This window comes from Gordionus sp. m RMFG-2023, chromosome 4 (assembly GCF_954871325.1).
Source record: "Gordionus sp. m RMFG-2023 chromosome 4, tfGorSpeb1-WG-v2, whole genome shotgun sequence".
NCBI classification, from domain to species: domain Eukaryota; kingdom Metazoa; phylum Nematomorpha; class Gordioida; order Chordodea; family Parachordodidae; genus Gordionus; species Gordionus sp. m RMFG-2023.
In genome coordinates, this window is record NC_088778.1 from 32,392,743 (window position 1) to 32,404,187 (window position 11,445).

The window sequence follows — 11,445 nt, forward strand, 5'->3', positions numbered from 1 at the left end:
TAAATTTATTTATATAAGTATAAAATCATATTTTAAAAAAAAAAAAATTACACGTAAAATAGGATAGATCTTATTTTAAGATATAAAAAGGAAGATAAAAAAAACTTTTGAATATAAAAACAAATTTTTTATAATTATTATTTAAAGTTAAAGTTTATTTTATATTAAATAAAAAATTTGCTAGTTTAAACTCCTGTCATTGTTAACTCTTTTTCTTTTTAGTTTGAAAGACTAAATTTAACATCAATTTCAGCAAAATAAATATGTCTAGAATTCTCAGTGTTCTCATTGTGATATGTCTGTATTCAATCTATGATTCAAGAGATTATAACTATTACACCAAACCAGTATATACCACCGTAAAACCAAAATGTAAAACTTTCTTTAAATATATTTTGTTTATTTTTCATTTTTTGATATCACAAAGTCCCTGAGATTGACATTAATCTGTACAAAGATCTCGTTAGTGCTAGAACCCAACCAATCGATGTAGTGGCTCTGGTGGAATTGGAATACCGTTCACCAGCTGATTTTGAATGCGCGATACAAATCTCTTTCGTAACCGATACATTTATTTTAAATTGATGAAAAAGTAATATTTTCTTTAATAGGGTTCCCTGTATCAACTTATCGAAAAAAACCCTCTAGGTCCTGATGGAGCTAGAGTAGGAATCGTGACATATAACAAAAATGCTAACGTTCAAATAGCACTGGATGCATCGACATCTCTTACGAATATATTTGTTAACCCCAAGGCTATTTTCAATGATAAAACAAGTAATATACATAATATTTTAAAGCAGAATTATCAGATATAAGAATTAAATGGTAATAACTTTACTATTATCATTATTAGAGGATTTGAATGTCGACAAGGCCCTGTCACTCGCATATTCAATGTTAAAAAATTCTAGCAGGCCATACTCTATTAGGCAAATATGGGTTTATATATCAGAGACATCCATAGGATATCCGGAGGCAACTGCGAAATCAATAAAATATAATGGTATGTATACAATGAACTTAAAAATTCAAATTTCATTCTTGCAACATTTGTTTTTCTTTTTCTATAAAATTCCTAGGTATTGAGATAGAAGTCTTCGCTGTAGGTCCGAGAGTGAGTTACGATCAAATAAATGCTATCGCATCTTCTCCCAAGCATATTATATTTTCTCAAGAATATTGCTCCTCCAAAGCTTCTCTCGTTAATTTCGTCAATGAGAAATTTTTCGTTTGTGTTTAAAACCTATTTTTTACATAATATTTTATATAATTTGTATCTTTTTTTGTTTGTTTTTTGTTCTAAATAAAAACGTAATGGCGTTTCAAAAAAGTGTTATTTTTCGTGTAAAACTACATATATTATTAACGTCGGTCTTCATACTCAAATTTCCTATAGCAGAATACTTATAAAAATACTTGGATATATATGGGCCCTAAGATAATTTAATTATTTCTATTTGACCCCGGAACCATTTAGAAAAAAAATAATTTTAAGCGAAAAAATAAATCAAAATTGTCAAAATTCGCCTAGGCAAAACCATCCTTCAATCCTATCATATAATATTATTATGCGTCAGACCACCCTCCATTCTCCAACCCTACAGAAAAATTTTGGATTCACTACTATCGTATTAGATGGTGTCAGCTATCGACCCATCAGCTGTTCATAGATTTATATCGATTTTTGGGCTAAAATGTTTCTTCAAAACTTTATATTGTATTTATAGGTTATAGTTCTCGAATGTCTAGCCTATAAATACAAATTTAATTGAGGGCTTCCTTTTGTCTAAAAAATTTGTTATTGGCATTTGATCTAATTACCCCCTAAGGCTATGCAATAAGGGGTTAAAAAATCTATTAAACAAGAATTTCCCAGGACGATGATCCCACAATATCCACTAAACCTTTATATTCTTACCCGATTATTATGTAATAATTGATCCAAGGTCGAATTGATTGTGGATAACGTTATTCCTAATAACAACCAGAGCACGGATGTTAATCACGGAAACAGATGATTAGTTTATGCCTGACACTGTCCAAAAATGATAATGGGCAGTTCACAATACCGGAGAGGGGGGGTGGATAAGAAAGTCTTTGAGATACAATAGGAAGGGAATGGGAATAAGGAACTGTGATAGGGGGATAGGAAGTATTTTGCTAAACAATATTTGATCATAATATTTCCATAATTTATTTTTATGGAAGATGGGGGGAGGGGGGCCTTGGATGAGTTTAAACTATTAATTGACAAAAAAGGGTACCCAAGAGGGGTTGCCATCTTATCCAAGATCGTTGGTATATATAATAAAAAGAAATAACTTTTTAACGTAATCCTAAATAAAGCCAATAGTGTTTACAGGAAACGCTATTCCTTGTTATGTATTCGCGAAAGATTGGACTTTAAACCCTTTCTTTCTTTCTTTCTTTCTTTCTTTCTTTCTTTCTTTCTTTCTTTCTTTCTTCCAAAAAATTAACATGTTTATAAAAAACGAGCAAAAATACCCGGTCCCTTTCTAGACCTTTTATTATTTATTTTATGAGATCGATAAAATAAATGTTAAATTTATTTCTAAGAATAATAAATTAGCGAATCTCGTTAAGGGAAAAACCGTTCGGATATATGTTTCAAATAAAAAGAATTTGGCATAGATGGTCTAAGCGAGATATTGGTTAATGAGTAAAATTGTGTTGTCTCTTAAATATAGGCGTAGGTCCAACGAGCTGCATTCTATATTTCTAGTCATTTACATACACCTAAAACTACTACAGCTAAGGAGTGATCCCCCATAAAATATACTCCTACCTTAGTTATTGGGGTTGGAGAACAAAACGCATGAGTACAAAAAATATAATGAGCATCCCTCCTGTATAAGTCAACACAGTAACCCCCTGTAAACAAGGAGGAAGGTGCACCAAAATAACATAGGGGTATATCTTATGGGGGTTATCACTCCTCGTTGGAGAAGTTTGAGGTATATATTACGTCACCCCTCTTTCATTAATATGATTTGTGCACCAATAACAAACCAAACCCAAAAAGAGTTTTGTTAAGTATCGAAATTAAATACTAGAGCGATAAATTTGCAATTTTTCAGTTCTTCTTCCATGTTAAAGAAGGGGCTAATACGAAATAAATACTATTAGACAACTAGGTAGTTACAAATAAAAAATAAAAATTTCCCATTTAAATATCATTTAATTTTGGCTATGCAATTTAGGTAAAACATTTAAATTCCAGAACAGAATAAATTTGATAATTATATTTTGATAGTTATACTCAAAATAATTAAAAAATTATGTCATAGAAAAACATTATTCTTAAACGCGTATCTTTTCCCCACTACTATTAAAGCGTATTTAAAAAAATAGCTGCTCAAAAACGACTTTCTTTCTTTCTTTCTTTTCAGATTTTTATTGTTATAAAATTAAGTAGAATTATTAACCAAAACTCATAGTAAATTTTATTATAGTAATTACTTACTTACTAATCGGTAAAAAAAATATGCCGAATTTATTAGTAACGCGACGTAGTTTTAAAAAATATATCTCACTTCTGGAAATTGGTGTTACCCAGTGAGGGAGAGTAAAATTTCTCCCCAACATTCCTTCAATCACCCCCCCCCCCCCCTATTCAGTCTCCTAAAAAAAAATTATGAATAGAATTTGTCATTTACAATCCATACATTTTTGTAATAAAACAAATATAAAAAAATATCCTAAAATAAATAAATTTGACAAAAGAAAATGGTAACGTTTTTTTTTAAAGCGACCTAAAAAGATAACGCGAAATATATGATTTTAAAAAAAAAAATTTTTCAAAAGTTTCACTTCTCCCTAGACAAGGAATTCTGGATTATGACTTTTTTGTCTCTTAAATATTCCATTTCCTCTTTTAAATTATAAAATAGTAACTTTAAATTTAATGTTAAATTATAAAATAGTAACTTTAAATTTAATGTTAAATTATAAAATAGTAACTTTAAATTTAAGTTAAATTATAAAATAGAAACTTTAAATTTAATGTTAAATTATAAAATAGTAACTCTTAAATTTATGGTTAAATTATAAAATAGTAACTTTAAATTTATGGTTAAATTATAAAATAGTAACTTTAAATTTAATGTTAAATTATAAAATAAAAACTTTAAATTTAAAGTTAAATTATAAAATATTAACTTTAAATTTATGGTTAAATTATAAAATAGTAACTTTAAATTTATGGTTAAATTATAAAATAGTAACTCTTAAATTTATGGTTAAATTATAAAATAGTAACTTTAAATTTATGGTTAAATTATAAAATAGTAACTTTAAATTTAATGTTAAATTATAAAATAGTAACTCTTAAATTTATGGTTAAATTATAAAATAGTAACTTTAAATTTATGGTTAAATTATAAAATAGTAACTTTAAATTTAATGTTAAATTATAAAATAAAAACTTTAAATTTAAAGTTAAATTATAAAATAAAAACTTTAAATTTAAAGTTAAATTATAAAATAGTAACTTTAAATTTAATGTTAAATTATAAAATAAAAACTTTAAATTTAAAGTTAAATTATAAAATAGTAACTCTTAAATTTATGGTTAAATTATAAAATAGTAACTTTAAATTTATGGTTAAATTATAAAATAGTAACTTTAAATTTAATGTTAAATTATAAAATAAAAACTTTAAATTTAAGTTAAATTATAAAATAGTAACTATAAATTTAATGTTAAATTATAAAATAGTAACTCTTAAATTTATGGTTAAATTATAAAATAGTAACTTTAAATTTATGGTTAAATTATAAAATAGTAACTTTAAATTTAATGTTAAATTATAAAATAAAAACTTTAAATTTAAAGTTAAATTATAAAATATTAACTTTAAATTTATGGTTAAATTATAAAATAGTAACTTTAAATTTAATGTTAAATTATAAAATAGTAACTCTTAAATTTATGGTTAAATTATAAAATAGTAACTTTAAATTTATGGTTAAATTATAAAATAGTAACTTTAAATTTAATGTTAAATTATAAAATAAAAACTTTAAATTTAAAGTTAAATTATAAAATATTAACTTTAAATTTATGGTTAAATTATAAAATAGTAACTTTAAATTTATGGTTAAATTATAAAATAGTAACTTTAAATTTAATGTTAAATGATAAAATAGTAACTTTAAATTTAATGTTAAATTATAAAATAGTAACTTTAAATTTAATGTTAAATGATAAAATAGTAACTTTAAATTTAATGTTAAATTATATAATTGTAACTTTAAATTTATGGTTAAATTATAAAATAGTAACTTTAAATTTAATGTTAAATTATAAAATAGTAACTTTAAATTTAATGTTAAATTTGCGCAAATATTATAAATTTTCTTATACTATATATTCAATTATCGAGTATTATATATTATGTAATTATATTTAAAAGTTGATTTTGCCATTTAAAATAAAATTTAGCATTGTTTAACTGTCTCAAATTTAATTACACATTTTACTGCCGATAGTAATTATTTAGTTAGAATTTCGATTTAAAATTCATTTAACTTAAAATAAAAAAAATTTTTTTTGAATCAAATAAATATATATAAAAATCAAAGGATTTTATTTTGAAATACTTAAATTTGTAAGTGAAATTTCATGATAAAATATTAATTTAAAATTTTAAGATAATAAAAAGCTTATTTTTTAATTAAATTGAAAAAAAAATTTGTTTCGCTTATTCAACTCCGGTAATTTCTTTTGCTTTAAAAAAATATCTTTTTTTTATTAGAAAAACGGAGATAATTTAATTTTCATTCCCCGCATAGACACGCCTGATGGTCATATCTTAACAATCTATTCCAAAATATTATCTTTCTCTTCGAAATTTCTGCCGACGTGAGATGCATACGATCAGATCCTTATTAAAATATTCTATTACCAACAAAATGTATTAATATCCTATTTTTCAATCTTTTTCACATCCAATATTTTGTTGACTAATTTCTCCGTAACAAGGATACCAATGCACATTCCTGCCCGTAGAACTTGATTTTGAAACCCTATCGCCAATCATTCTTTACCTTTTTATCATCTTGTCTCTTGTGCACGCTTCCTTTTGTTTAATGCTTCCACTATTATGCAAGAAAATATTCCATGTTGCAACCCTTTATAGTCACTATCTAATCGGTTTCTCCCATATAGTGTCAGGTTGTTGTCGTCATATGTTTATTTTTCACGAGTTGTAGTTCCACCTGGTTTCTGTTGGTGGTAAGTGGATAAGGAAGCCCACTGGGTGCTTTGAATTGTACCACGCCAATCTTTTTTTTTTCATTGTACGTATAAGAATTTTGTAACGTTTATTTTGCGTAACCTCTTTAGGTAGCTTTCGTATCTCGGAAAACGTGATCACCCTATACCAGATAAACTTTTAAAACCGATATTAGTTGCCCGGAGATGTTGTCATTTCCCTGCCATTTTTACAGCTGAAGATAGTATTTTAACTGAGTCTATGAGGACTAAGCCGCTCTTTAGAATGCGAGCGAACAAACTAAGATCATATCTAATTTTAGAATCTACCTATTTTACACCCCATTTTGCTCTATTGTTAACCCCCTCTTTTCATCAAAGAAACAGACAAACATGGAATACCTTCTAGTCATTTAAATCCCAAGTTTTCAAATATAGGATTTTTACTTACTAATTTCTTAAAATTAGCCAGAAGAGAGTTAACAAATTTTGTGAAAGAGATAAAAAAAAATAATATTTCTACTCCATAAGCAGGCATCCTTTTACAAGCTCAATAAAGATCTCCTGGCATTTGAGGGATGAAAGGAAAACAGATGCCAAAAGAGAGAAGTTTCAAACCACCTTATTTAGTTGAAAGTTTGTTTATCACTTTATAACTCGGAGGAATAAATATTAAGGAAGACAAAGAGAGTTGATATATCTGGAGGAAAGAATTAAAAGGTTGAAGAACAAGAGAAGAACCCTGAAATGAGATGAACTTGATAATAAATATTTGGAGTTTTATAGCTAATATTATGTAAAAGGAGGCGAAAAATTTATTCGCTAGCATAAATAAGATTTAATTTAAAAATAATCATACTTTTTATCATATTATATTTTATTTATTAAGAAGTAAGATTTTACTAAAAAAGACGCCAATCATCGGAGTAGAGTCAACCATGTTGAAGGAAACCAACCAATGGCTCCCCTCGACAATTTGCTTACTCCTTATATCTCGAGGGAGGACCCCTCTAGCGGGATAAATATGAAAAACCAAACGGGCCAACCTGATCGGTGATGACAGCGATTAGAGCCCTACGAGTCGATTAGACAACGAAAGACGGATAAGTCCTCTACGTTCAGTGTATATCGCATGGTTTATCAGTCCCAGGGCTACAGATAAGTTAACAGATATATTCAAGCTTCGATAACGAGAATAGTATTCTGAATGACCATATCAGTATGGTATCGATTTCACACACCCGATTTCAGTTATCTCCACCTCACCCAGGGTTTATACAAGCTCCTTTAACGCTCGCGGAAAAAATACAAAAGCTTATTAACTTATGGAAAGGCCTAATGATGACCTAAGGGAACCTAGGTACCTCACCAACGAGAAGGACAGACAAGCAAAATCGTAAAACGGATGCACGAGAAAGCCGACATGGTTAAGCGACGCAAATATTACGGAACGGGTTAGAGCTCTAGCTCTCGCAATCCATTGGAATTGACAAACTGCCAAAGCCAGCTATAACGGAGGACATTAAAATTATTCCAGCCCCCTTTCAGGAGAACGAACGTGTTTCACGGGGAACAACCACATTCAGACGGCCATAAGCGCAGCAAAAGGAGGCGATCTCCTACGGGGAAAAGAAGAGAAAATGAGAGGATACACATAAGAGACTTTAATACACGACTCCTCCGTAATATTCTTCAATCTCCCTTCTTCTTCCTCAATTACCCAAAGGCCCTTTTCAGGACCAATAACTAAACAGACCTTGTCAAGTTTTTCTCGGTTAAATCTGTGATGCATTATTTTGAAAAGAAAAACGTAAGATATATATATATATATATATATATATAGATTTTCTAGTATAAATTATAACGTTTTATTTTCAGAAGAAAATTTATTGGAACATAGAGGAAAAGAATCAAATAATAATATAAATTTTGCTATGGTATTTGAATTTATTATAAATAATGAGAATGATATTATTTTTTACAGAGAACAACAACTTATTTTACTCTGGCAAAATAGTATAAAATATTTTTTTGAAAAGTAAAAATCCATGCTCAATCACAAAAATTTCTTATTCACGAAATCGATGAGAGAATTCGATGCGGAACAGTAATCGGGAAATGTGAAGACATTCATGGAAGACGACGCGATAGCGTTTAATTGTTCAGAACTCACCTTGGGGCCTAAACCGAAGACATCTATTTTAACACCTAGAATTTGAAAATATCATATAAATTTAAGAAATGTATTTTAGAAAAATTGCAATTTTGTACCAGGGTTCTTGACAGTTCAGTATATATATATGATGAGAATACATACATTTTTCTTTTATTATAGGGCTAAACAAAAAAAAACAGGAAAAAAATAGAAAACATACCATAAGATTTCATGAATTTGGCCGTTATCTCCGGACGTCCGGTTGACGTCTCGGATATATATACCCATATTTGTTTAATGGCATTAGGTCTGCTAGAATTCAACATCGAATAAGCGAGCGACAAGGCAGTGTCAACATTCAAATATTCTTTTCATTTTTAAAAAAAAATGGCGATAAAAAATGGCGATAAAAAATATAAAATAACTTGATGATCCCCCGTTGAAAACGGGTGTAGGGTAGACTAGCACACCGGAAAAGGCGGTTGCTGACCCCAGCGGTAAATGAACGTTGGCAAATTTGTTGTAAGTCACGATTCCTACGTTAGCTCCATCAGGACCTAGAGGGTTATTCTTGACGAGTTGAAAGAGTGACCCCTATTTAGGAAAAATAATTTTTTGATTGAATTATAAAAATGATTTTGAGTTACGAAGGTGATTGACAGAGCGCACTCAAATTGTACGGGGGTACGGTAGGCCAATTCAATCAGGGCAACAACGTCGATTGGTGCATTTCTTGCACTGACAAGGTTCTTATACGGATTGATGTCAATTTTCGGAGCTTGAAATTAAATGATATTTTATTTCATTTCACGATTCTTATAATGTTTTATGTTTTTAAAAAAAAAATATATATATATGTTTATTTACGTTCAGTTTTTGGTTTGATAGTAATTATATTGTAGGTGGCACATTCGTACGAACATATGGCAATGAGTAAACTTAGAATTTTGGTTGACAGCATTTTCAATGCTTTATAATTTGAATGTTAATATTAAGTTTATTCAAACAGACGAAATTTTTTGAAAGTGTTTTTTTGAGCGAAAAATTTAATAAAAATAATATCAATTTTATTTATTTTCAAAAATAAATTAGATCTTAGAATTTTACTGAAAATTTAAACTTCAACTAAATTTCTTTTTTATATATATGGAAATAAATCCATTAAAATTATAAACAAAGAAAATAAAATTTAATAATACCACTGGCAATTTGTAATGTAATATATTTTCTTTTTTTAAAAAATATCTAACAAATTTTACAAAAAAATAATTTTTATCCAATATAAATCAATTGAGTTTTTTATTTTGAAAACTTATTCGAAATGATAAATTGAAAGAAAAAAAAAATTAACAGAAGATTATGATTTTTTGAAAATAATTTTTGTGGAGAGTTTTAAAAAAAAGGAAGATCAGAATGTGCTTTGTGTTACGAAATATTGTTCAAACACGTAAAGTATGGGCATGCGCATTTCATTTTTTTCCGTTCATAAATGATCCAATAGGAGTCATGGGCCTACATAATATAGCTCTTCGCATGGTAAAATCTTACACCATCACGAGTTAATTGAGTATTCGCACTTGTACGCCTTGATGATCTCCTGCTAATATTTGAAATTCTTAAACATTCCTCATTGAACATCGTCTAAAAAGACGAGCTCTTTAATAATCCCCATTTTCGATTGGCCTATAGCTTTATAATGATCCTCTATAAAGTAGTATTCGATCCCAGATCTTTTTATTCGCTCATTTATTTAAAACCTCAATGCAAAAGGCCTAGCTTAATACTTCTTATAAATCTCCATAATTTTATCTATCTCATTTTTAGAATAATTTTTTGATTATGCTTTTATAAGCATTTTAAATTGAAGCTCACTGAAACAATATGTCTTAAATTTCTTGATCGATAATTGCTACATAGATTGACTTATTAGCACGACATTTTTAAACAATTATACCATGTAAAAAAAATGCATTATAACTCAGCGATATAAATATGATCAATTAAGAGATACAAAAATAATATTTTAAGAAGAATCGATAATTAATAGTATCACGATCCTTATTTTTTTTAAAAATGGTCTGTTCAGACAATTTTCTATAATTAATAGCGAATCCAGTATTGTTCAATTATCTTTAACAACTCTATAATATTTTTAAATTAATGTGTCATGAGGAACCAGTATTCAGCAATATAAAGAGGAATGGGGATTGTAGAATAACTGATAAAATGAAAATAATATATATCATGCATTTTACTTGGAATTGGAGATAATTGCTTAAACTACATCATCTTAATGATATATTTGTAAAAATACTAATTGAAAATACGTATTTGTATCATATTGTATTCTACCTGAGCTGAAAATTGTTATGACGAGAACTTTTTTATGGACTAAATCTTGTGCGATATTATTAAATGTAAATACCTGCAAATTATTTTTAAAACAAATAATATTTTGTAAATAAGATAAATTAAAATAACAAATGGAAACTCAAGAGGTATATAATATTAGATGATGATAATAATAAATAATCCTCCATTGCTTGGTTTGTTAGGACATGTATATTCCGTGTAATTAATGTAGTCTTTGATCTGGTAAATAATCTAAGATTAATCATACACATTGAGAGGTTTGTATTGTAATGCTTGTTTTTAAAAATGTTTAAGAATCTTCACCAAGAAAGTCATTATAATTATTCACCTTTTGGCAAGACGTCAAAACGCATAAACATAATTTCGAAAAACGTGGGACGATAGGAAAAAAATCGTTTTACAAAATATCTTCATCTAAATATTTCTATTTAAATAATTTTTTTTAAAAAAAAATTTTTGTAGGTATTTAAGTATTAATATTTAAGCTACATTATTTTTTAAAACGTATTATTCAGATACTTATTTTCTGAAGCGTATTTGTAATTAATATAAGAATACTTTTTATTTTTTGAAAATTTACCCCTAGCTTGCAAATACATTGAGTTAACAGTTGCAAATACATTGAGTTAACGGATACAAAAATAAATAAGCAGAAATTATTTTTTTTTTTAAAATATTC

The 11,445-nt window shown here is 27.4% G+C and overlaps 2 protein-coding genes across 2 annotated transcripts; one reads left to right on the forward strand and one right to left on the reverse strand.

Moving 5' to 3' along the window:
• The first annotated feature begins 230 nt into the window (after nt 1-230).
• Nucleotides 231-2,021, forward strand: LOC135928841 (uncharacterized). The gene is made up of 6 exons (XM_065465305.1): nt 231-372; nt 428-558; nt 612-777; nt 857-1,006; nt 1,083-1,237; nt 1,950-2,021. The coding sequence occupies exons 1-6, from the start codon at nt 264-266 to the stop codon at nt 2,019-2,021; spliced, it is 783 nt and encodes a 260-aa protein (XP_065321377.1). The 5' UTR covers nt 231-263.
• A 6,273-nt stretch (nt 2,022-8,294) lies between these two features.
• On the reverse strand, nt 8,295-9,383 carry LOC135928842 (collagen alpha-1(XXI) chain-like). The gene is made up of 5 exons (XM_065465306.1): nt 9,261-9,383; nt 9,041-9,171; nt 8,819-8,987; nt 8,614-8,760; nt 8,295-8,446 (listed from the first exon to the last, which is right to left on the reverse strand). Exons 1-5 carry the CDS (start codon nt 9,352-9,354, stop codon nt 8,295-8,297), a joined length of 693 nt encoding a protein of 230 aa, XP_065321378.1. The 5' UTR covers nt 9,355-9,383.
• Between the last annotated feature and the right edge of the window lie 2,062 nt (nt 9,384-11,445).